We start from the raw sequence: 27770 nt of genomic DNA, 5'->3' as shown, positions 1-27770 counted from the left end.
TTAGAAATGGAATAATTTGTTTTGTAATTTTTGTTATTCAGTGCCTAGTGGAAATTCGGCATTAGACTTGTTTCGCATTTAAGTAAATTACAGAAAGGTAATCTTGATTGCCGGCTGTAACAAATGAGGCGAATACATGTTGCCATGAATGCCATTGGGCACTAAATTACAAAATTTTTAATAGAAAATTTGGGTATTAACTCTTAAAAGATAAAGTAAGTAAGTCGGAAGCATATATCGTGTTGGTTCTCTTTCTTGTCGATGGAGTATATGTAGTTGAAATCAAATTAATAAGTAAACTCATATAATGTGTTTTCCAATGTAATTTTGAAATTGTTTTTTTCTGTCATTTTCGTTAATTCAGTGGAAGTGGCCAAGTGAAAATCTGGCATTAGAGTTGTTTTCCATCAAAAGAAGTGAAAAAAATCTGGCTCCAAACGCAGCATAGAAAAAATTTAGCAAATTTTTAATACAAATTAGACCTTAAATAAACTTTTAGAAGCAAAAATTTTAATTATGCATAAAAATATTTTAATGCCAAAATTAAAAAAATTATAACTGCTAATTGGCTAAGCCAATTCTATTTGGCGTCATTATCAAAATCGAAAGCTTGATTTGTGTGTGCCTAAATTTAGGTGATTTAGTTGACTATTTGAGCATAGTATTAAATTTCCGAATGGGTTTAAACCAGCTTGAGAAAAAAATGCGACTATGAAATCTTGTCAGCAAAGGTTTAAAGAAAAAGTTTTTCACATATCGCTGCAAATTTTCTTGGCATACTTCCTGGATGTTATGTTACAAATTTTGATGAAAATTTTTGGTTAAAATGTATAAAAAATTACAAGAAGATGCGTACAAAGAGTAGAACCGCGTAAATTAAGTGCATAAGTATCTAAAATATTTGTAAATATCAAAATTATGATCAAGTCATAAATATTCTGTGTGTATTTTTAAAAGTGATATGTACATTAGGGTGCCCCACCATGGAAAAAAGCGGGATTTTCCGAAAAATTTCCGTCAAATTATTTTGGAAAAATATTAAGATTTACGTAAGCTGAATCGATTTGAAAAGAGGCACGAAAATCGAGTTTTTTAATAAAATTAGTTTTTAAAATTATTTATTCCAAAAAATCATTTCTGATTATTGAAGAGTTCAAGCTTCAAAGGTCTGCACAAAAATGTGTGAACTTTTTATCAATAGAATGAAAGTAATGAGATTTCTGGAGGTATTTTCAAATAGGCCCAGCTTACGTAAATCTTAATATTCTTGTGAAATATTTTGGCGTAAGTCTTAAAATGTAATAGATTTTATAATTCTGATAGAAAAATAGTAGCGATTTTTTCTTGTATGGGGAGTGATGCACCCTAATACACATATATATGTACATACATACATATCGCTAGCTTAGAAAGAAAAGTTGCTAAGTCCCATTTTAAAAATTTTACAGGAGAGGAAAAAATCTTCCTATAGCCATTTTCTTTAACTATTTCGCAAGACTTTGAATCAAACATTTTGCGCGTTTAAAGAAAAGCAAAACTCCATAAGAATCAGAAGGATTCGATATTTATTAAAAGATGTCGTATTATTTTGGCCTTATCGGATTTGTGGTACTTCTTTTGGACTTAGCAAATTTTCCTTTTGTTGCTTATGAAGAGGACAAAATAAAACAAATACCTTTATAATTTTCGAAACGATGCGTATTCAGTTTCTTTAGCCTCCTATATCAAAATATGAGTTTTCATAAAAAGTGGAATTAGCAACTTTTCACTCTAAGCTAGCGATATAATGTTTTCAAGGCCAATTTTTTAAAATATTTTTTGTTCTTAGAGCTATGCAAATGTTTGCATGTATATTTTAAAAACATACATACATATGGTTTTTAAATACTTTGTTTATTTATTTTATTTATACTTATACCTTTTTGAATTCTTTAAACTATGCAAGCACTAAATTTTCTTTCGCTTATAATTAGTTAATAATGTTTGCATACATATAGCATAATCTAATACGAATATATATGTAGGTATCTATGTATGTATATAAACACTTATGCAATAAGAATATAGCGTTAACATATGTATACAGTTACATATTTATGCATACATATATTTGCATGTGCCGTTATTTCCGATCTCCTTCCCATCCACCACCATTCCATTTCCTCTTCAATCCCATTCCCCAATGTACATGGTGCGGNTTATGCATACATATATTTGCATGTGCCGTTATTTCCGATCTCCTTCCCATTCACCACCAATCCATTTCCTCTTCAATCCCATTCCCCAATGTACATGGTGCGGGGTGTGGGCACATAGCCACGCGTTGGCAGTGGCAAGCGACCATAGATGTGATTATATGGTGATTCAACTAAATCGGCATCTGAAAGAGTGAATAAAAATTAATACATACCAAGACTGGCATTTAACATAGGACAATAATGGTGAGGGAGGTGTAGGTGAAAGCATAGCAGTTATACAACGCTTTTATTTAAGGATATGTCTAACTACAATACAAATGTCCAGGTCCCGGTCCAGGTCCGCAAAACAATAACATTATTATTTTTTAAATAAAATTCGTAATACTTATTATTTTAATTTCATACGCCTGCTTAAAAGCAAATATTTTACGCGGTTAGGCTNGTCCCGGTCCAGGTCCGCAAAACAATAACATTATTATTTTTTAAATAAAACTCGTAATACTTTTTACTTTAATTTCATACGCCTGCTTAAAAGCAAATATTTTACGCGGTTAGGCTAAAAAAAACTAATATTACTTATGTATACTTTATCTGAAACATATTTACAAGATTATATACAATACGTCAACGAATATGGGATTAAAGATCTTGTTCGGTTGAACTGACGGTTTTTGTGTTGTAATGATGCGAAGCTTTTTCCTTAAATTCTTATTTTTATTTTTTAGTTTATAGTAGTACATAAGTATATGTAAAGTGGATAAGACTACGTCTTCGAAAAGGCTACAAAACCAGAATTTTTAGCTGACAAAATACTCTTAAGTACATACGTGGGTTCGGTATCTGCACCGTCGACATTATCTGCTCGCAAAGGTTTTCCATACCAAAGATTGGAAGGTCGGGTAGGACGAGCGGGAGACCTTTGGTAGAGTAAGAAGTGAAGTATGTTATTTATTTAAAACTAGTTTTATGTAGCCCTCGATGCTTTAGAGCCATGAAGCGATACGTTTTTTATGATCGTTCTGAAAGAAGTGGATGTTAAGTTTTGCTACTATTCACGACGTGTACCAAAGGTAGTCAGACTGACATTTGACAGTGGGGTTAATAACACAGCAATTTCTATTAAAAATTTTGAGCGTAACGTTTGACAGAAACGAGGCTTTTAACTCGCTAACAACTTTGACTCGGAGCGACTTGTCAGAACACTGCTCTGCGGACAACCGCTAGATGACTCCCTAAGATGACAGATAATGAGGCCCAGAAGGGACCAGCACTGCAGACATTTGCTAGAAATTGAGCCGTACTCTTGAGGAATACCCAATTTCTAACATCTACAGAACTCAATTCGCCATAACGCCATTCATAGGTGATTTGTCTAAATCTTCCACAAGCTTTGGACATATGAACGCCGTGATGGAAGTTCAACTACCATCTGTTGCGGCAAGGAAACTCGTAAAACGTATGCAAAATTTCGCGCTGGATACTGTAATACTTGGGCTCAACTGCTTTTTATCCAGAACCGTTGTGTCAGGCATGCGGAATTCAAACAAAATTTTTTAGACGAGCTCTCGATTTAGTTCGACTGACCCTGTTCAAACTCCATCTTTCCTGAGTGTCTGTTTAAAAGACACTTTTGATGAAAGTTTTCGACTCTTTTAATGACAGAAATGATACTTAATAACACGGGTAGCTGCGCCGCTTTACACCGGGAAAAAGTCCAAAATCCCTACCTTCTCGGGAACTGTGCCGACAGATTTGGACTTCTACAGAAGCTGGAGGAAAGGTTAAAGTCCTCAGAGCGACAGCTATGTTCTGCGGAAGCCGGTAGGACTAAACCCCCTGAGAGAAAGTCCACCCGGCCCGTCCCCATATGCCGAATCCAAGTCCTCTACGGACAAGCAGAGGACCACTCCTGCACGAAACGCTCCTTAAAAGGTAGTAGCATAGGAAAATTACCTCAATCAGAACCCGGAGGCTCAAAAAAGGAGGGAAAGACAAACCACCGACGGCTTCCAAGAGACAGCGATCTCTGGATGACACCTCGCGTAGTACTGGGCTTCCTCACTCTCCTACCGTTAATCGATGGCCAACAGCACCGCGAAGACTTTCAGCGAGGATGCTTAAAGATGGCCACATCAGCACGGACAACAGCAATTCCGTTCTTATGGATCTATGTAAAGAGTGTAAAGCGAGTATAATGGAAGGACCGCTCTACATTTCGAGTACCGCTCTATCTTGGAGAGTATTTAATACTATCCATGTCACTGTCTATCCCGCCCTAGCCAAGACGCGCAATCACACCTTCAACAAGTACTTTTTAGATTGCTTAGTCGACCTGAACTCAGCGAATATTCTCAGTTTTTAAGGGAAGGAAGGAGACAAATGGCTTCCGCCAGTGGTACGACAACGCGATTTTTCATCTCATGTGCGCCTCNGATTAAAGATCTTGTTCGGTTGAACTGACGGTTTTTGTGTTGTAATGATGAGCAGCTTTTCCTTTAAATTCTTATTATTCTTCTTTAGTTTATAGTAGTACATAAGTATATGTATAGTGGATAAGACTACGTCTTCGAAAAAACTACAAAACCAGAATTTTTAGCTAACAAAATACTCTTAAGTACATACGTGGGTTCGGTATCTGCACCGACGCCATTATCTGCTCGCAAAGGTTTTCCATACCCAAGATGTTTTGCCTTGAACAGATAAAGTCTTAACACTGGAAGGTCGGGTAGGACGAGCGGGAGACCTTTGGTAGAGTAAGAGGTGAAGTATGTTATTTATATAAAACTAGTAGCTATATAATGTTGCCCTCGAAGCTTTAGGGTCATGGAGCGATATGTTTTATGATCGTTCTGAAAGAAGTGCATTTCGGACACTGCATGACTTTTTTTCGGTCAACACAACAGACCATCTGAACCGTTTTGTCTGGCATGTGAAACCGCGTCGACGGAGCCCAGAGAGCTTGCACGGCCCAAACAAGATTCGAACTTCTACCGAAGCTGGAGGAAAGTTTAAAACCCTCAGAGCGAAAGGTATGTTCTACAGAAGCGGGTAGGACTAAACCCCCTGATAGAAAGTCCGCCCGACCCGTTCCCATATGCCAAATCCAATCCTCTACGGACAAGCAGAGGACCACTCCTCCACGAAACGCTCCTTAAAAGGTAGTAACAAAGGAAAATTACCTCAATCAGGACCCGGATGCTCAAAAAACCTTGAGGGTAAGTTTTGCTCTACGTCAGACCGAAGGGCAGCCCCTAAAGTCAACAAAAAGCTTGGGATCTTCACACATAATCGACTGACGGAGGAGCAAAAACCCTGTCTTAAGGGGACCATGGGAGTCATGTGGTACAGGGCTTCCTCACTTTCTAACCGTCAATCGATGGCCGAAAGCACCGCGAAGACGTTCAGCGCGGCTGCTAAAGAGTACCTTACGCTTGTGGTGTTGAACAAGCGTTATTCGGATGGCCACATCAGCACGGACAACAGGAATTCTGTTCTTATGGATCTATACAAGTAGTGTAAAGCGAGTATAACGGGAGGACCACTCTACTTTTCGAGTATCGCTCTATCTTGGAGAGTATTTAATACTATCCCTGTCACTGTCTGTCCCGCCCCAGCCAAGATATGCAATCGCTTCTTCAACAAGTACTTTTTAGATTGCCTAGTCGACCTGAACTCAGCGAACATTTTCAGTTTTTAGGGAACGAAAGAGACAAATGGCTTCCGCCAGTGTATGACAACGCGATTTTTCAGCTCATGTGTTTACAAATAACTTAATCAACTAGATATTAAATTTTTCGAGAAAATACTTTTCGAAACTTTCTCGGAATTTTTGATGTGCTTTACGGGATTTTTTTCAGGCCTCTTTGCGATTTCTTTTAGGCAAATTTTGGAATGTTTCTCTAAATAAAAAAATGTTTTTTTCTTATAATAAATACTGGGTGGGGTTTCGTATAAAAATTCCTGTGGAATGAAAGATTCGACACGTGTTTGCGCGAAGGCTTATTCAAATGTCCAAAACTGGTTTAAATTTATAAATTCAAAATCTACCAAAACCCAAAAAACAATACCATAACCCTAAATTAAATAAAGGTATAACATTGGTAGTCGAGAATGAAGTCAAACCTATTTGGAAATCTGTTATTTCTAGTTCACAGTTTATATTCGATTCTCGGTTGGCTGTTTGGTTGATTGTACGCAGTCAGGTCGCAGTGCAGTGCCGTGCAGGTCGAAGTTGTCAAGATTTTCAAATTGTACAAAAGTACTGTTTATATTTCGATGTCCGTATAAATTTTATTTTCGGCTACACCGCAAAAATGCATATGTATATGTATCTCATCTTCCATCATCAATAGTCGAGTATTTGAATTTTTTTGAGACTTAAGCTGCGTGGCTTACGCGGTTTCAAATAGCCATAAATCGATTCCATATCACTAACGTCCAAACGACTAGTCGCACGGCTGAGACGACCTTGCTGTTGCGATCGTACCTGCGGTTGGTTTGTCGCTGCTCCATAGCCGCCTGCAGTGAGAGGCAGTGGAAGGAGCGAACTCGAGTTTTTTATTGCGGTGGTTGTTGCATTTGTGTTCTTTAATGCAGCNAAAACGTAAACAAGTTGCACCAGTGTGACGTCATGCAAACAACGATTCTGTCAAATTCGTTAAGAGAGGAATAGCGGTCCGAGATCGGCGCAACCTTTGTATTCTCTCAATCGTGCCTTTGCACGGTAGCAGACGGTGCAACCTCAAATAACTTAATCAACTAGATATTAAGTTTTTCGAGAAAATACTTTTCCTTTCTCTTATAATAAATATTCGGTGGGGTCTCGTATAAAAATTCCTATCGAATGAAAGATTCGACACGTGTTTGCGCGAAGACTTATTCAAATGTCCAAAACTGGTTTAAATTTATAAATTCAAAATCTACCAAAACCCAAAAAACAATACCATAACCCTAAATTAAATAAAGGCATAACATTGGTAGTCGAGATTGAAGTCAAACCTATTTGGAAATCTGTTATTTCTAGTTCACAGTTTATATTCGATTCTCGGTTGGCTGTTTGGTTGGTTGTACGCAGTCAGGTCGCAGTGCAGTGCCGTGCAGGTCGAAGTTGTCAAGATTTTCAAATTGTACAAAAGTACTGTTTATATTTCGATGTCCTTATAAATTTTATTTTCGGCTGCAGCGTAAAAATACATATGTATATGCGTCTCATCTTCCATCATCAATAATCGAGTATTTGAATTTTTTTGAGACTTAAGCTGCGTGGCTTACGCGGTTTCAAATAGCCATAAATCGATTCCATATCACTAACGTCCAAACGACTAGTCGCACGGCTGAGACGACCTTGCTGTTGCGATCGTACCTGCGGTTGGTTTGTCGCTGCTCCATAGCCGACTGCAGTGAGAGGCAGTTGAAGGAGCGAACTCGAGTTTTTTATTGCGGTGGTTGTTGTATTTGTGTTCTTTAACGCAGCATTGCTTCGCGCATTGCTGGTGTCGTTTGTTACGCGCTGCACTTTCACTGCATCCTTTGACATTTTCGACACCGCCTTCTCGCAATTATTCAAGTGTTGTTGGTGCTTTTGCTGTTGCTTTTGTTTTTGCAATTGTTTGAGCTCAACTTCGAGCTTTTGTTTCATTTGCGCCTGCTGACGTTTCTGACTTTGCGCTTTCATTTCGAAGGCCGCTTTGGTAGCTGCCACAATGCTGCCGCCGCTCGGTGGAGCGTCATTAGTTGTTGCCTTCGCTGCACTGGCAGCTGGCTGTGCAACTGGTGTTATTGTTGTCGTGCTGCCACTGCAATTACTACTATTCTTACGACGCCAACGAGGTGGCGGCAGCGCTGGCTGTTCTAACAAAGCTGCTGTTTGTGACGTTGTACTGGCTGTTGTTTTTGTTGGAGCTTTTATGCCACTCTTTTCTGGCATTCCCAACCCCAGCTTGTGTCGCTGAAAGTAAAGCAGTTCTCTTTCTTGTAAATTTCGAAAGCGCGCCTTTTCGTTGCCATCGTTGTCGTCGCTTGTGTTGCGCGCGTGCCTCTCATTTACGGGTGTCAGTGGCGCTAGGCTGCTTTTGTTACGCGCGCGTAATCGATCATAAAGATTTGTGGTAGATGGGGACTTAACGATACGCTTTCGACCACCATACATGTAGAGAGAACCCTCCTCGTTGGGTTGCTCGAAGAAACTTTCGATTGAAATCGATTTTTGACGCAGCAGCGCGGGGGAGTGTACAAATTCCTCTCTAAATCTACTGGCATTTATGCGATCGCCTGCGCTAAATTCATCAGCGGTGTTGTTCTCGGTGGGCGGCTGTGGCGGCGGTGGTGAACGCAGTTGCCGCAATCTCTGTGTGTGGCGGTCCAAATGTGGCGCGTCCCAGTCAGTATTGTCATGGTAGTCGCGTGCGGCGTATTGTCGCGTTTGCATAGCGTGCTCATTGTAACTTTTGATTTTAGTACTTGCGTGATTGTTATTTGCATCCACCATCGGTTGCTCAGCTTTGCGCGCGCTGTAATGTGGCGTAAGGTCCACGCAATCGAAATCAAGCTCATTGGCGTAGCGCGGTGCGTAATCACTTTCAAGCTTATAAATACAGTCAGTGTTGCGCGCGCTATACGCGTCATAAAAATCATCTGCTTCGCCGTCAGCCTCACCGAAGCCTTCGTCGTAAGTGTACGTATCGCTGGGTGCTAAATAGCGCTTGTGTCTCTGATTGAGCAAAGATATATCGCTTTCGCTGCACCATTTNAGCGTCATTAGTTGTTGCCTTCGCTGCACTGGCAGCTGGCTGTGCAACTGGTGTTATTGTTGTCGTGCTGCCACTGCAATTACTACTATTCTTACGACGCCAACGAGGTGGCGGCAGCGCTGGCTGTTCTAACAAAGCTGCTGTTTGTGACGTTGTACTGGCTGTTGTTTTTGTTGGAGCTTTTATGCCACTCTTTTCTGGCATTCCCAACCCCAGCTTGTGTCGCTGAAAGTAAAGCAGTTCTCTTTCTTGTAAATTTCGAAAGCGCGCCTTTTCGTTGCCATCGTTGTCGTCGCTTGTATTGCGCGCGTGCCTCTCATTTACGGGTGTCAGTGGCGCTAGGCTGCTTTTGTTACGCGCGCGTAATCGATCATAAAGATTTGTGGTAGATGGGGACTTAACGATACGCTTTCGACCACCATACATGTAGAGAGAACCCTCCTCGTTGGGTTGCTCGAAGAAACTTTCGATTGAAATCGATTTTTGACGCAGCAGCGCGGGGGAGTGTACAAATTCCTCTCTAAATCTACTGGCATTTATGCGATCGCCTGCGCTAAATTCATCAGCGGTGTTGTTCTCGGTGGGCGGCTGTGGCGGCGGTGGTGAACAGAGTTGCCGCAATCTCTGTGTGTGGCGATCCAAATGTGGCGCGTCCCAGTCTGTATTGTCATGGTAGTCGCGTGCGGCGTATTGTCGCGTTTGCATAGCGTGCTCATTGTAACTTTTGATTTTAGTACTTGCGTGATTGTTATTTGCATCCACCATCGGTTGCTCAGCTTTGCGCGCGCTGTAATGTGGCGTAAGGTCCACGCAATCGAAATCAAGCTCATTGGCGTAGCGCGGTGCGTAATCACTTTCAAGCTTATAAATACAGTCAGTGTTGCGCGCGCTATACGCGTCATAAAAATCATCTGCTTCGCCGTCAGCCTCACCGAAGCCTTCGTCGTAAGTGTACGTATCGCTGGGTGCTAAATAGCGCTTGTGTCTCTGATTGAGCAAAGATATATCGCTTTCGCTGCACCATTTCACTAAATTCAAACCGCTCGCGTTGGCGCATCTACCAACTGCCGCGCTGCCACCGGCATTTTCCACACCAGCGCTAGGCGTAGGGCCAGTGTTGTTCTTTGATGGACGCATTTGCGTTGACGGCAAAGGCGGCGGTGGAGGCGGCGGCGGTATATCCGCTAAGCTGCCACTTAGTTGCTGATGCAAACGCAACTGTTGTTGGCTGAGACTGCGCGGCGGCCGCGCTGGCTGAACAACGCCGAAAAGCGGCGCTAGGGTATAACAGCTAACGCAGTTGCAGTTGCTGCCCACCGCGCAGGTTGTGTCGCGTCGTGACCGACTTGAGCGCAAGCGGTGCGGTGAGAGCGTTTGTTGCAATTCGCGGCTTATACGACGAAAGCGTGAGCGACTGGGGCGCGCATGCGCGGTTAAGGGCAGCGGCGGCGGCGGCGACTGAGCGTCAATGTAATCTAGGTCAGGGTCGGGATAGTCTGAGTCAGTGAGGTGAAATTTGGTTGGCGTGAGCGGCGCTGGAAGTGGCGCATAGCAGGCGTGCATGTCAGTTGGCAGCTGTCGCCGCGCGCAATTGCGACTATGATGACGGTGATTGTGGTGGCTGGGATTGTGTTGCTGTTCAGTGTGGCGCTGATGATGGTGATGATGGTGGCGTTGAAGCGCTTGCTGCTGTCGATGTTGTTGTTGTTGTTGTTGTTGATGTTGCTGCTCTACTTTAAACTGTAAGCTACTGTTATGGTTTTTATTTTTATTGTTGTGGTGCTTGTTAAGTATTTGTTCGTGTCCGTCCATGCCATGAGCTGAGTCTGCCGCCATGCGCACTGGCGCCGCGGCGGCAGACAGCAGCTGTGGCAGTGCATTGTGCAGTTGTTTCTGTTGTTGTTGTTGTGCTTGTACTTGTACTTGTGACTGTGCATGTGCTTGTAACGTTGATGACTGTGCTGGATGCAATTGGTTCTTGCTGTTGTTGTTGTTGTTATTGTTGTTGTGATGGTCCATTAGAAAATTCGCATTGGCCGCGTTCAACTGCTGCTGACAACCACNACTGTGCATGTGCTTGTAACGTTGATGACTGTGCTGGATGCAATTGGTTCTTGCTGTTGTTGTTGTTGTTGTTATTGTTGTTGTGATGGTCCATTAGAAAATTCGCATTGGCCGCGTTCAACTGCTGCTGACAACCACTATTACTACTACTATAAATACCTATGCCGCTCTCAAAGCTGCGCGTCTGAAACATCGGATGCTGTGGCAGATGATGCTGATGATGTGCGATCGTAGCCGCCGCTGGATGATGATGATGTACCGCATGTGCCGCAGCTGCGGCCATTAACTGCTGTTGCTGAATGTGATGAGGATGCATGTGTGGTGGTGGCGGTGGTGCCACGTGCATGGAATGTTGCAAATTTGGCGCCGTCATCGACATGTGTAGCATGGAATTCTTCTTTTGGCTGAGCGTATTCATGTTGCTGCCATTGGAGTTGCCGTTAGTGTTGCTCATAGTGCCGTTGGCAATGCTGCCATTTGTGCCGTGCTCTTTATGTTCCTTAGAGGATTTTGACGATTTCACGAAGTTCGGTACGCGTGCACGTAAGCCGCAGTAGTAGGGATCATCTGAAATGAGAAAATTAAGTGAGCAATCACATAGTCAATTATCCTAATCGAAATATTTGGTACGAAGCCAGTGATCTCTGTGGACTAAAAGAAGCATTACGAATAGAAATTATTTTAGTTATGTATGCATTTCAAATATCGAGTGTTCTTCAATCACTTACCATACTTATTATTGTCTTTGCCTTTGTCTGATTTGCCACGAGACAATTTGATTCTGGTATCTACATCGATATCATCGTAATCAGGCTGAAAGAGGAAAATTGAATTGTATATCGTCCGCTTTAAAATCTTGAAAGTTTATGTAGTTGTCTCAATGTTACTTAAAGCTACATTCATTATGATCTATTTAAGTATAAAATACTCTGCGTCATAAGCAATGCGGATTCCGGCAATTGTTTTAGTGTCGGGGTGAACCTGGAGACAAGGTGACGGAGTCTCATTTCAACCACAAATCATAAACTAAATATGTGGTCCAAAAAATTTCCATCAATACTTCGTTCATGGCTTTATGGCATCCAGCCATTGGATAGAGTTACTACCCGCTCTATAGTTTGGGGAATACAGGTGTATCGTAAATCGACGCCCTTCTTCTGTTTTCGGGGGTAGTCAAAATTAAAAGAAAAAAAAACACTTGTCGCTTCACACATAGAGATAAATAGACGTAGAGATAATTGGCGTATTGTGCCCTCAGAGGGAGGCAGAAAGTGTATGTGCTCTTATCTTGGCCATAGATGATCCTTGCACTTGTCTCTACTCCGTGAAACGACCTCACACTCCAGGAGGTGGAATGACGTTTCTTATTCGAAAAAAAAAAATAAAAAAATAAAAAATAAAGTGATGTCTATGTTTAGCCAAACCCACCTACCGAGATGTATTTCGACCCAATGAATCTGTATCTGAGGTTCGTTTGACTCGTATACCTCATAAATTTCGAGTTAATTGCGAAAATTGTGAAAAAATGCCAATTTACTCGAATTTTGAGGGTGTACGAGTTAAACGGACCAAAGATTCGAATTTAGCGCGTTGAAATACATGTCGGTAGGTGGGTCTGGTTAAAAGAACACACCACAATTTTTTTTTTGTGTGCCGGTGCTATTAATCCTACAAAAGCTATTATTGCTCCATTTACTCGAGGGACGAAATTATCTACGACAAAACTGACTTTGAGCGGCACAGAAATAAAAGCTAGATATCTGGCGGAACCCTTGATAAAATATTCAACTGGAATGCTCATTTGGACGCTGTTATCAATACGGCGATGAAGGCCTTCTTTGCCTTCACATCTTTTTGGTAAACTATGGGGCCTTACTTTCATTAAACACTGTCCTAAAGCCAATAGTAACCTATGCTTCCTTAGAATGGTGGACTAAGTCAACACAAAGAACCGCAAGCACTAAACTAAGTAAATTTCTTAGAATGGTTTGCATTGGCATTAAAGCAGCTATAAAGACCTGTTCGGCTGATACACTCAGAGCCTTGGATCCGATCTGAAAATCGCGGGTCACATGAAGATCCTTATGAAATTCACTAATGGCCCCATATTGCAAATAGGATAGGTACCGGGACATGATGGCAATGAGGAGGCTGACCCTAGCGAAACAGGGAGCTACCGCAGTATTTTATGGTTCCTTTTGTGGGCTCACAAAGCATGCATAAAAGGGACCATAAACAACTGGGTAGAAAGAAATGTTCAACCGGCACTGGATGGAATGTCTAGGGCAGAGACAAGCCTAACGATTTATATCTCCTTCAAAAGAAGCTTGAAAGATACTATTGCATTTAGGCAGAGATGAGCCCCAAATCTCTCTCCGGGGACTACACGGGACACTGCTCCCTTCGCTATCACCTCAGTAAAATTAATTTCTCAGAAACAAATGCCTGTGCGCTGCACGAATAAGCGCCAGAAAACATTCGCTGTGAATGTAACGCTAGGCGCAGATGAGCTCACTTGAGTGGTGCTACTGTTAATATATTTGCGATCTTGAACAAAACGCCCTTGGCAGTACTAAGCTACATTAAAGGCCTTCCCATATAGGGCGCAGCGCCGCGCACATTAGATCGCTTTGGAGATCGCGGTGCACCGCTATGGGAGGAATCGAACGTTGATTCTGTCGCGCGCACCTCCAGCCACCTGACCTTGCTTCGACTTGTCCTAACCCACTTAAGAGGTACGTGCTATTTTCTTGATGTTTTTACCCAACGTTTTTAAGGAAGCGATTTGCCCTCCCTATTTATATCGCTCATCATATCACTTGCAATGAAATTCATTGCGACCTAACCTGATTATATCAACGTTTTTTAATTTACAGCGAGCTTGGCGCCAAAAAAAGAAGTTTGATTTATTTGGGATTTTGGCATATCGCTACTTAGCTATTAACTCTAATGTACGTTTATTTTAACAACAAATATTTCATATTGCACAAAATGCAATTCGTTGCATTTCAACAAACCACTGAATCGCCTCAAGCGAAGAAGGGCCCCACCGAGTCGATCAACTGCAAAGCAATAAAAAATATGAGCGCAGATAGACCGCTTTGCAACGCCAATCCAATGTAATGCATATCAATGCAAAACTTGTTCTTCATATTCATACCAGTAAGTATGAAATGTAGTTTATATACCGACATACATACCCACTAGGTACATAAATGTGTGCTTATAAATATAGTTAGTTGGAATTATGTCAAAATAACTGCAATTGCCGCTTGATATCGCGTGTAATTAATATGCGAAGAATGTTGTATTTATTGCGCATGCGCGCGCACACACTCAAACCAATCAACACAAGGCAACACAAGGCAACACGGTTAGTGCATTACAGCTACCAATGCACGCCTTGTTGTTGTTGGTGTTGCTGCCGGTTCACACTATGCCATGCCTAAGCCACTTCACCTAAGAATAATAAATTGTAATTGTGATTTCACAATCGAAATATGCTTCGCCCATTGTTCCCATTGTAATTTTTAAAAGAAAAAAAAAACTTTTTAGTTTGGTTATAAATACTGAAGCTTATCGCGAAATTCATATGCAAGTACATACATATATTTTTGGTTTGCTTGAAATGGAGTGGCAAGAAAATTTAGTAGCAGGCAAAGAAATTTGCTTTCTTTAAACGAATTGAATGGTCTTCAAACGATTAGATTTGGACATCTTAAATAACTCAAAAGTACTGATGTTTTACATGCATTGGGTGACTCTCTTGACAGCGCAAGTATTTAGAAAGTATTTGGAAGAATTAAAATTTTTAAAAATTTTTGAAGTGAACGGAGACTGCACACGGAAATCGTATTTTCCTCTACATTAGAACGAAAAGGGTACAGGTAGGGATTAAGAACGAAAAATGATAAAATATAACCGTAAGCTTATAAGAAAAATATATTTTCAATAACACCTCAGAAATGTCATAATTTTGCAGCACTCTTTGCTCCTTTTCATGAACTGTGTACTACTGAAGAGCTACTCAGAACTATTTTTACTTTTTTCAAACATTTTAATTTTCTACTTAAAAAAAGTTTTAGGCTAAATTTTGCGGGACTTTTTTTTTACTTACTTATACATTTTCTTCTCGTTTGAAAACATTTTTCTTTGCGTAATTTAGCAGAGTTTTTTTCTTTTGAGGAACTCTAGAACTGTTCAAAAGCTACCCAGAATAATTTTAATTTAAATTTTTTTTCAAACATTTTTTCGACTTGTTTGAAAAAAATTATTTTAGGCGTTCTTTTTCAAAACTTTTTTTTCTTTTTTTTTCTAGAAAAGATACTTGGAGTTTATGTATATTATTATTAAAAAAAATATTTTAAGCGTAATTTTACAGATATTTTGTATTTTGGAACTCAAGAACTATTGAAAAGCTGCTCCGAAAAGTTTTTTATTTGCGTTTTGCGACATGTCGTATGCTGCATGAATTTGGCAAAAACATAAAAAATATGTTTTTTTTTTAATATTTTTTTTTTGTCATTTTGTATGCCAACTTCACAGGCATTCCCTATGCCAACACTCACCTTCGGTATGATGTCATGTGCGTAGATATTGTCGCGTGGCGGCAATTTTGGCGGCTTTTCGCTCCGCTTATGTGCCAATTGTTGTGTCTGCAACAACAACTGTTCACGTGTGGCTGCCACATGACCGGCGACAGCTGCTCCACCATTGATGCCGACGCCACCATTCTCTCTATGCAAACCAATGCCCATGCCAGCTGCTGACTGTTGTTGTTGTTGCTGCTGATGATGGCCCGAACTGCTGCCAGCACCGAAACCAGAGCTGCCCGAACTGCCGCCACTACCATTGCCGGCCACACTGTAAGGATCTTCATCGGGTATGGGAATTCTTGGGCGATTCTTAATGTCCACAACTGGACGTTGCACTGTAGTGATAAAAAAAAAAAAAAAACGATAAAATTTTAGCAAGCTGAAAAATGTGGAATTTCGTTATGTTAGATGCTGTTGGAAAACACACAAATCATTTATTGCTGCCAATTGTGCGCCGTAGATTTTGCTACCAAGAAATATGTAAATTTGCAGACTATGCCGCAGCGCTGGCATGCTATTGGTTATTGCAGCTATTTTGCTGCTATCACATTGTTATTGTTTCATTACAATTGACTATGTATTTAGAATGCGTTGACATGCGTTCGATGCGTAGATGCACGGATACACTTACGCATACTTATGGATTTTTGATTTATGAGACAAATGCTTTGGGACAATAGTTTCGTGGTGCGTGTGGCATGCGGTTGGCGTGCATGCCATCTGTGTGTTGCTTTATTTGCCGCCCTTTATCTTGCTCGATACAGAAGCCAGAAGCTGACACTTTGACATTTTAAAAGCGAAATGAAAATGTTCGCTCGCTGGCATTTGAAATTTACCGCAAAAAATGTAGCTTTGCATTCTTATAAGCACACAGACATTTTTACATAAACACATACATATGTATGTATGTATGTATGTATGTATGTAAAGTAGGTGCATTAAAAGTTTATAGTTACAGAAGTGTGCTCGTAGCTGCGCGCAAAAGCGAAAGGCCAGCCTGCAGCCGCAACAGCATTGGTGCAACAAACGGCGCACCACAGCGCTTGAGAGCGGCAGCAACCTTGAACTGCTTGTCGAGCAAATGGGGAGTGAAACGCAAGAAGTTAAAAAAAAAAAATATTAAAATATAAATGAAAAATAGAAATATCGCATACATACATTCATATGCAGGTATGTGGGTATGTAAGCAGGTTTATTGGCTGCTACTCTGGCGCAATGCAAACAAAAATGAGATCTTCGTGCGGATGCATGAGATGTATGCATGCACTTTCAACCTCATGCAACTATAACAATTTAACTACAACGACATTAGCCAGCGATAGATAAACTCACTACGACGATGAAGCGCAAGCGCAGCCAAACCTAATAAATTACACCATTTACTAACATTTTGCAGCACTTCACAAATGAATTGTTCAACAAGGGGCGCGGAAAATGGATGGTTTTTATTGCAATAATAATTTGCAGCTTTATATGTATCTATATCTATACATACATTAGGTCATGTCAGATATTCCTTGGTATTTCTATTTAATAATTTAATTTGTAACTATTTTTATTTTTCTTTCAATACACTTACCTGGTGGCAATTTGCTCTTCAACATATCCATGGCGACTACATTTACTATGAGCACCCAGATGGGACAATCTAGTATATCATTCTCCGATTTGACAAAGGCCACTACGGATAAGCATTGTGTCTCAAGGCGTCGACGATCGGGGTAAGCGCGTCGCAGTTCACGATTTACATTTGATTGAAACTTTTTCATATCGAATAACTGGTGGGGAAGACAAGAAAAAATATTGTAATGTTTATGAAAATTAGTAAGCTTAAAATCCTACTTATCATCAAAAAATGTATGTATGAAATAATCTGTTAAAAATCTGAAACACAAATAACGCCTAGGTTACTAACCATGCCCTAGTGTTTACCATACTAGGCTTATTTTTAAAATTTTACATATGTATGAAAACCTTCTCAAACAAAAAACTGAAGTTAACTTTTTTAAAACTGTAACTTTACTAAAGTGGGCGCATATAGGATAACCCATGATAAAAATATAGTAAGGTATAACCGCTGAGAGGCACTTTTAAAATTCTTGACGTTTCCAAACAATTTAATTTTTAAATTTACTCACAAACTCACACACACATTTTCATTTTCAATCTCAAGCAACAACAATTTCGAACAATTTTTATTTTTTTTTTTCACTTTTATATGATTTTAAAATGTTGGCAAACTTCAAAAAAAAATCATGGCCGACAAATTGAGAGAACGGTTCTACCTTGCTATGTTTTTATCATGGGATAACCGAGAAGGCGATGAGTTTTTTTAAGTGGGCATGACACCTTCCATAGACGTTGTACATTCAGAAAACCATAAATCGCATGACTCTGAAATGTGGTGAAGACCTAGTACTTGTGATAGAAAAGGTAAGTTTGTACGTACAGTGACGGCCAAAACTGTAACATGGTGTAACACCTTTTACTTCAGCCATCGCTATCTTTCCATGTTTTAACGACATTTATACTTTTCTTTTATATTCTTATTGGTACACCTGTACTTCCTCTCTCATAACGAATTGAAGTCAATCCAACAACAATAATAAAACCAGCAGACAAAAATGTAAATTAAGGCATATGTTACAGTTTTGCACTTATATATTTTTAATAACTTTTTGACAATTTTTACGAAAAAAGAGCTGTTAACACAGTGTTCAGTATCATTTTGCTTTTTTTAGTTCCTGGATGCGATTTGGCATACCTTATTTGCATCTCTGTAAAAATTCTGGAGGTATATCCTCCCATATATCCTTAGTTTGCTTTCATAGCTCATGTACTCCATTGGACGAACTTGGATACTTATTAAGCTTTACTTTTAGTTGTTTTCGCAAATTCTCGATGAGATTTATGTCCGCGGATTGTGGAGGTCATTTCAAATTAGCAAATTTTTGCTTTTGTATGCAGTCTTTGCGAACATGTGCAGTGTGTTTTGTGTGATTTTTAAGCAGAAACTCTCATTTTTTCGACTATATCTAGCAAATTTTGTTGAAATATGAACAGATACTGTTCTTTACGCGTAATGCGGACTAACAGACCAAGAACATTTTTGAAATGCAACCCCAAGCTATTACTGATCGACCACTGATATTCACAGTTTACCTTACATAATACGCATGGGCTTAATTTGGGTCTTTGATCCAATACCATTCCCGGCCATCTGATTGAAAGCGATTAATATAGTCTTGTCAGACCAAATAACCTTCAATTGCACCTTAAAAATGTGTTTTTTTATTACATTCTGAAATACCTAACATATCCCAATAGGCAACGGTCCGGTTTTCGTGCGATGCAGCAAAATGCCGCCACACTCACACATGTATTTTGATCAAATTTGCCTTTTTCTTCTTTTATGATCCTTTGCGCTCAATTTGGCAACTCTTCGTCTCGCTGTCTACTGATTTGCATTAAAGTTCAATACCTTAAGCGCTTCTGAAACAGTGGCTGCATCGCGACTTGCTGCTAAGTTCACAAGTTATCGGACCGTAATATTTTTTGACAGCCTTCCTTTGTCCTTGGGAATGCTTTAGGCTATATTTTTTCTCAGTCTTAACATTTTCAAGTAGCATACTCCACAATTTTTTACCACTTTTCCTGCGGTCCCGCCTTTCCGCAGTAAATCTATTATTTACATTTATGGTTTTTGATTCTTATATTATTTACTAGTGATCACTTCGTCAATAAATTACAATACAGGAAGAAGTCATCTGACTTCCAACTAAGGAAAAGATAACTGTAAAATGCAAAACTGAGAGTGAGTGCAAAACTGTAACATTTGCCTTAATTTACATTTTTGTCTGCTGGTTGTATTATTGTTGTTGGATTGACTTCAAATCGTTAAGAGAGAGGGAGTATAGGTGTACCAATAAGAATATACAACATAAGTATGAAAGTCGTTAGAACTTGGATAGATAGCGGTGGCTGAAATAAAAAGTGTTATAACATGTTAAAGTTTTGCTCGTCACTGTATATATAAATGAGTTTGTACAAGGAGGCATGGCACATCCCATATTAGTAAGATTTTTAATCAGTCATTTCTTCACCCCGAAAAACGTCGGGTACTCTGCTAATTTAAGTTCAAAACAATGCAATACTTACTTTGACTATTTTTTCACTTTCCAATGCTTGATTTGGCAATTTGAGTATGTCTGCACCAATGGATGTCTCCTCGTTGGGGTTACTCGCTGTGCTCTTAATGTAGACATTACTTTTGGCATAGCGACGAACGAGTATATTACCAGCATCATCCATTTTAATTTTAACACCCTGAAAATTTAGAGAATTGAAAAATGAAAATAAGAATGCATATTATTATTCGAATTTCGTTAGGTTAATTAAAAAAGGATTAAGTTTTGTATTTGTGTGAACTACATAATTTTTCTTTATCGATTTTTGTTTTTAAAAGGAAACGCTTTTTTTTTTTAATATGTATGTAATCTAATAATTGCCACCGCTGGCATAACATATCGCAACACCCCCATTAACTCGAAATCCGCAGAGGACAGAAAACGCGAGTCCAACGACACGCACATACATATGTACCTATGTATGTAAGTGTTAGCCGATTTACGCTAGAGCGTGGTGCTATGCAGCCTCAGGCAATAGCTGCGGTTTTGTTTCTCGAATGTGAGCAACAATTTGGCAATAATTCTATGAACCTATGTACATACATATGGGCCGGGCCATTCCAGCGAAGACGACACCACAGGTAAAAAAAATTACATAGAGTGTGTTTAAATCTGTGACAATGGTGAAACAGGTAGAATACTTCTTTAGAAATCGATTTTTATCGATTTATTTTTCACCATTTTTCTTTACGCTTATTGTTAGAAACGCAGCCGGACACAGTGCGACTCTCTCTGATATAATAATTTTTGATCAAGCAGTCAAGGCCATTCATGGACCTTAAAAGAGTGATAGGTTATTTCAAAAATACATTCGCCCTACACAGTAAAATATGTACATTTTTTAAAGTAACTTACAAATGCGTAAGTTTCCCATGTTCAAATAAGGGCCTTTTCTCAAAAATAAAATACATAAATTTTGACATGAAGCCAGTAGTGTATATTTTTCCCACAAACTGCAGTGACTCAAACAAATGGCCACGTGTTGAATTTTTTAAATATTCGTAATATTTTTCGTGCTAATTTTTTTTGTTATTTTTTTTTAATAAAAATCCATTGATTTTTGAAAATTATTTTTGGTGAGGGACTTTTGCACTTTTTTTAAATAAAGTGCAGGAGACTGTTAGCAACAACATTTAAAAAAATCAAAATCTGTTTTTGTAAATTGCACTTGTTATATAAAAAACTGCAACAAAAAATCCTCAAAAATCAACGCGATTTTTCAGCCGGTTGAAACTTGCACTTCATCCATAAAACGGCATACCCTAAAATGTTGTAAAGATTCAGATTAAAAAGTTGATATTTTGATGAAAATTTGTTGAATTTTCCTAAATTTTGTATAAAGTTTCACACTGGGATTTATATGGTTTTGATTAAAGTTTGAACAGTATTTTTATAGAAAAATAACAAAAAAATTTAGCCCGAAATATATTACGAATATTTAAAAAAATCAAGTTTTTGGAGTCACTGTATGTGTTCTTAATAGTGACAAAAGCAAACATTTTTTTTAATTTCAAAAATTTTCCTTAAAGCAAAAAGTGCACCTCTGAACGAAATATATGTAGCTTGTCCAAAGTTTTTTTTTTTAATTTTAAAAATTTTCTTTAAAGCCAAATTAATTGTTAAAGTTTGAGCAAAGAAAAGTTAAAATGACCGACTCGTCACCTTGGAACGCCCCGAATTCTATTAAGGCTCCTTACAAAATATTTTTCAGCATTCGTTTTGTAAACAAGCAGTGTTTTGTAAAAACATTACTGATATCGGTTTACTTTCAAATAAACGAAAAAAAAAATCAGTTTTATATTTATTTTTTAGTGTTGTTCATTCAACTACTTTATCAGGTTAAGTGGCGATTTTGTGTTCTCGCATAACAATGGTTCAATAAATATTAAATTCAGCGAAGTGATTTTGTCTAATGGACATTACTTGTTCTCTAAATTGAACATTTGCAGCCAAATTTACTCACTTTATCGCACCTAAACCCAGATTTTTTTTTTCAATTCGTATTTATTTTTGTACTTCGTATGATTCACGCTTTTCTATTTTCAGGCGCTGTTACACCAAAGATATATTTAATGTTTATTTGCTAACCAGCCTCTGATTAATGTTCTTTTGTAGTAGCACAATTGCGCTCATTTATTCTTGCCAACCACTTTGACCCGGTGAATTTTTCTCAATCGCTGATTGGTTGCTGGTTTTTTTTTTTAGTAACTCTTGGCTTATTCACTGTAATGAATAACAGTAATCGGTGGAATAAAATGAAAAAAAAAAACAAATAGATTCCGTTCATTTGTCATTTTGGTACACAGATATTACATCGAACTGGGTTTGAGGGCTATTGCTTAGAAGAGTAATTTACTACTATTTATGTAGTAGAAAAAAAAAAAAAACAGATACATGATGTAATTATTTCTCTAAAAGAAATGATACATGTAAGCTAAAAATTGATATAAAAGTGTTGTTTATTTAATTTTATGAGAGATTCGGAATCACAAAATTTTAACATTGGATTACTTTTATATATAGACCAAAAAAATAATGTTTTTGGGTACCCTAGTTACTTGAAAGGAATTTTGAAGTCATAAAGGCGAATTTCAGGCTTAAAATAAAAGCTTAAATAAAGCTTAATAATATAAAAAGCTTAAAATCTCCTACCTGGGAAATCTGAGAAATTACTTTTCTATATACATTTCCATTTGTAATAACCTAATAAGCTAACCTAACCTAATAACCTAAGCGCAAAAAAGACGTTACGGGAAATTTTTGTAAACATTTTCTTTTTGATGCAGAAATGTTCCTAGAGTATCTAGATGCATTTTTTGCATCAAACATCAAGTTTTGAAAAGTTTCGCTTACATATTTCGGTGGCATATCTTCTAATTATGAATATTACGAACGTTCGACTTTCGTGTAGAAAAATATAAAATTGGCTGAAGTTGATAAAGTTACACTTCTGGCTTTGCAGTATCGAAAATTCGGTTTATTTTATGTAAAATTAGTTAAAACATTACGTCCCATAAAATTCATTATGGGAGTAATATTTATGGTCGGATCCAAAATTAACCTTTTCGGTTCGGACGTAATGAAGTAAGTAAGCAAAAAAAAACATCTGAACGTTTTGAGATATGGGTGTGTTAGATCTACCGCTTACCTGGGGACGAGTCGGATGATTTGTGGGTTGTTTTTTTTATGATTGTGTTGGAAAGCTGAACTTGATAGATGTAAAGGTAACTAAAGGTAACTAAATATCAACAAATCTTACAACAAAACAAAATCTCAAAATTCTTCTGTCATCTATGCGGCTTTCAGGACGAAGCCACTGAGCCACTGGGACCTGGCGTTATATGGCGTCTCCGAATAAAAAAAAAATTATGAGCAGCTTTTTCATGGCAGAAGTACACTGGGAGGGATGCCATTGCCAGAAAAAAAACTTTTCTTTTGAGGTTCGATTGGTACGTTCCTCTAACTAAGCTGCTACTGCGGCCGGAAATTGAAGACATGGATGATCTTTGGTTTCAGAAGGTCAATAGGCCACCTTGGAGCTGCGATTGGAAGTCTTTAGACTTTTTTGTAGGCTGTCGGAAAGGATTGAAGATTTAGGCCCTTGAGGCAAACCAAGCTATTAGTGGGATAGAGTCAGAAACCGCCACCAAGGTCTTGGAAAACTTTTTCTTATTTTAAATTTTTTTCATAAAAAAAACCCACTATATGGACCATCCTTTATAGGACTCTATATGTATTTATGTGAGTAGTATACTAAAAATTAAAAATTTTTACTCACCTGTCCTATATGCCGCTTATATTCATCGGTCTTCTGATCGCGCATTGGATTATCGAAACCACATAAGCCGATGCTGCAATTAAAGAAAAAATAAATAAATAATGAAAAAATTATGCAAACTTAAAAATTTGATAACAAGTAAGTAAAATAAGTTCTTTTTTCAACTATTGGCAGGTTCATTGATAAAAGCAGCAAATAAAGATTCATTTAGGTTAAAGTGCATGCCCTCTTTTAGCCAATGCAAGGCATATGTATTTAATGTTCTATACTTTCGATTTGCTCTATATCGCGGTTACTACAACACTTTCATTCGACTGTAGACTTGAGATGGGCGCGGGTCCCGTGGGTACTTATATATTTCACTAAATAAACTTCACAAGAATTTCCAATTAATTTTAAGTAATCATGATTCATGATTGAATCATGTTAAGTAATATACACTAATTTTTTTTTCGAATAATCTACTTTCATTATACGTAAAAATTTGACATATTATGCCTATGGCTCTTTTGCTTGTTTTTCGTTTCCGTCTCTGAATTTTCTAAATTTAAAATCAGCACCGTGCGCCCGGGTATCCTGCGCGAATCCCTACTATAGACCCATTCTGTTGGCGCGCGCTCTCATGGAGCAGCGGCCTGTAATAACCCCGATTACACGTCGAAGCATACATGCTCGAATGCTATGCTTTTCCATAAAGGTACAATAATTCAATAAATTACTCATACGCCGTGGTGACGTGCGTGAACTACTTAATTTTTGACACACGAACTATGAGTTATTCAACAGCTATGTGTGTTGGCTGTCAAATGCTTCTAGGCTTAATTATCTGATACAAATACATACACACACACACACACGAAGTAGATATGCAAGTAAGTACGTGTATGCGCATGTCCCTTCACTATGACTCATAAAAATATAGGGGCAAAAAGTCAATCCAAACACCCCCAAAAATTGCCGTCACTTGTGGCTAATTGGTATATAATAAAGTGTGCATTGCAACAAATATTATACACAAATGCGTCAACCTGCAAATGCATGCATAGAGAAGCAGCGCGCAATGCTATAAAGTGTTACAGTTGCACCACGCCCTCAACAGCCAAACTACGCGCAACGTCAATTGCAATTAACAGAATTCATACATACATATGTATGTGCAATAAATTAGATAAACGCGCCCACTGTACGAAAAGGAGAACGTGCCGTGCCACCTTCTCACACATTCATGAGTTGTTTTGGGCGGCGAGATTAATCTAATTGCACGTGCAAACCTTTGACTTGCATGAAAATAAGATAACACACACATACATGTGCACATAAGCCACCACATGTCACACATATATGGAGACTCATATGTCGCGCCATTTTTTTTAAGCAAATTTTCTAAAAAGTCACAAAGAAGTTGCGTTTCGCCTTCGTTGTTAGCCATTTTGTGTTGTTGACGACGCCACATTAATCATTCGCATGGCGTAAATTCGCGCGCAGCAGTTGAGCAGTCGGTGGCGGTTTGGCGGTGGCACTCAATCAATGCTTGTATGCAAATTTTGTGCAAAAAGTCAAGTCGCATGTGTCTTAGCTCAAAATGAAATTTGGCATTTTTGAATTTATTTAATTATTTTTTAACCATTTTGTACCATTTAGTACCGCAGTGGACCGCATTCCAATTTGGTTGCTTTGCGCAAAAGCCGCAATGTGTTGTAAAATGTTGCAACATAAGCGCTGTGTATGCCAAGTGGTAAATGCACAAGTGTTGTCGCACCATTCGAAATAGCTTTGGCTTGGCGTCGCAGGCAGCTGTATGCAATGCAGTTTTTGCTCGCTTGTCGATGAAAATTTTGAAAGTTTCTTAAGTGGATTATTTTATTGTTTGATTGTTGATGGCTGTTTCATTTGCTGTTACGAGCATTGTTTATGTAATTGTTTGTTTATTTCTGTTGTACATATGTGCGGTACAAAGTGCACTATTTGCTTCATGAGTCATTGGTCATTGCTCTTGAGTCTATGTAGAAGTTTGTGTATTTATTTATTTTTATTTTTTTTTACTTTAATTCGAAGAAACAAGGATGCCAGTTTGTGAATGCTGCAAATTCGACCTAAAATATGGAATAATTTGTTTGTAGGCTCATGACAGCCCCTGATTGGCCGCCGGGACTTTTCCGGAAACCAAGTGGGGTTCTAAGACAGATAAGCAGGTACAATGTGCGACTGAGCACCAGCCAATAGCGTATTTACACAATATGAGGACCGACTGTAAGCAATGGAGAAGTCTCTTTCTTAATTGTGGATGTTAACGCAGGCTCATTGGAAGACCTTCGAACTAGTGATATACAGAACCGATGAACCGGAACCAAAAAACGTTTCTAACGGAACCGAAACTCGATTCCAAAAGAACCAAAAAACGGTTCCGGAAGAAGCGAAACTCGACTCCTAAAGACCCGAAATACGGTTCCATAAGAACTAGAAAATAATCTCAGAATAACTGAAAAAAATAAGTAGAAGAACTGAAATTCATTCCAAAAGAACCGCAAACCGGATGCTATAGAACCGAAATCAGCCACGAAGCGCACATTGCACTTTGGTGAAAGAATTTATTGTTTTGGCATAAAGTCTAAATATGAAGATATCAGCCCGCAATTCGGTTTAGATATGTCTTATAAAGTTCTGCTCTCACCTTCCATATTTGGTTAGGTTCGAGGCCGCTTATAATCGATCTAACTGACTTACACCAATTTCTTGGTTTTTAATGATTTTTTTTTTCGGTTCGTTGCCCCACATCATTTAGCCGCCATATACCCGTTCTGGCCGACTTCCATCAACTTCATTGTTTTTGATGCTATCGACTTGAAATTCGATTTGTTTGCGGAACATGGAATTCTGAGTTGAAATACAAATTTTTTCTTTGAATTTAGGGCCTTACTCTGTATCACGAACGATAGGCAAAACGAACGATTCGTCTGCAGACGACAACCTCTCTGATTGCGATTTTAAATTCTATCGGTCGTCTTCGTCTTGCTTTTCATGCTGGTCTTTCCATCTTTGACTAATTCAAATCCTGTCAGCTGCAACTTAAATGCGTCAAAAGAGCACCATCGAGAAAATATTTTTTTTTATATATAAACATTAATTTGTTTTAAATAGGAACGAAAAATAATCATTATTTTAAATTAATTTTTATTTTACGAGCTTAATCAATAAAGTTTAAAAACAATATTAATGAATTTTGTCTCTTAAAGGAAATTATTATTACTTGATTTTTATATTTTCAATCATAAATAATGACTATTTTACGATTTATATTTTTTCACCCAATGATAATAATTATTTTTGAGTTATATTTTTTCACGTTCATTAAAAAAAACGTATAGGCTATACAGCGTGATTTCCAACGTGTCCTTTTCAGAGGTAGCGGCACCCTAATAAAAGGAATAAGTCCCAAACTTTTCAGGTCAAAACTTCAGTAGGTTGCGTCTTCAATATCCAATTCAATTTTATAAATAATCATTATTTTTAAGTGGAAAAATAAAACTCAAAAATAATGATTATCAGTGAGCGAAAAAAAATCATAAAATAATCATTATTTGTAATCGAAGAAATAAAAATCTGATAATAATTATTTCCATTGAGCGAAAAAATAAAACTCAATAATAATTATTATTTTTAACCAAAAAAAAATTAATAACATAAATAATGAATAAGTGCACGGTGGGCAGGAAGCGAAGATAGGTTGCATAAAAATGTCGACAAAATCTGAAAGCAGGGTTGTATTTGTTGATATCTTAAGGTTAAGAATCCACTTAAATTGAAATCCTAGCTGCTCCTGTTTTAAAGATATCCACATTTTATATACTTCTGATAGGATATATTTGGAAGGCGTACTTCTCGATAATTAGAGCATATTTATACGAAAAGAAATCTCATACAAATCTGTTCCCCTTTTTTAATCACTAAAACGGATCAAATCAATGTGAAACATTTTCATTTTTTCCTACCGAAAGAATAATTGATCGAGATTTATTGGGCGCTACCGGTATACAACTTAGATAAAACACCACAATTACCTTTTTCTGTAGCGTGAACTTTCTCATTACAAACACTTTCAATATCGCAATATATGTATGTATGTATACAATATTGTATGCTATATAATACGGTAGTAATTTTTTATTAAAGGTTTGTTGCTATAAGCAAGTAGCGCAGGC

At 38.2% G+C, this 27770-nt stretch overlaps 1 protein-coding gene across 7 annotated transcripts in view; it reads right to left on the bottom strand.

Annotated features, from left to right (window-relative positions):
* Positions 1-1821: 1821 nt before the first annotated feature.
* exp (expansion) overlaps positions 1822-27770 on the bottom strand; it is a 150590-nt gene continuing 124641 nt past the window's right edge. For 6 of the 7 annotated variants that reach the window (XM_017611654.1, XM_017611655.1, XM_017611656.1 and 3 more), the window contains exons 5-11: positions 23572-23644; positions 19765-19932; positions 17186-17384; positions 15580-15941; positions 11740-11824; positions 11171-11578; positions 2214-2380 (exon numbers count right to left, since the gene is read on the bottom strand). In XM_017611654.1, the coding sequence (XP_017467143.1) occupies positions 2271-2380; positions 11171-11578; positions 11740-11824; positions 15580-15941; positions 17186-17384; positions 19765-19932; positions 23572-23644 (1405 nt within the window). In that variant the 3' untranslated portion in view covers positions 2214-2270. Of the gene's footprint in view, positions 2185-2213; positions 2381-11170; positions 11579-11739; positions 11825-15579; positions 15942-17185; positions 17385-19764; positions 19933-23571; positions 23645-27770 lie in introns of those variants that run through there. The other variant, XM_017611653.1, reaches the window with a different exon arrangement.

This window comes from Rhagoletis zephyria, unplaced genomic scaffold (assembly GCF_001687245.7).
Source record: "Rhagoletis zephyria isolate East Lansing unplaced genomic scaffold, Rhagoletis_zephyria_1.1 Rzeph_scaffold_00435, whole genome shotgun sequence".
Lineage (NCBI taxonomy): Eukaryota > Metazoa > Arthropoda > Insecta > Diptera > Tephritidae > Rhagoletis > Rhagoletis zephyria.
The sequence above is the reverse complement of the archived record's forward strand: the minus strand, read 5'-3'. Positions and strand labels throughout refer to the sequence as shown.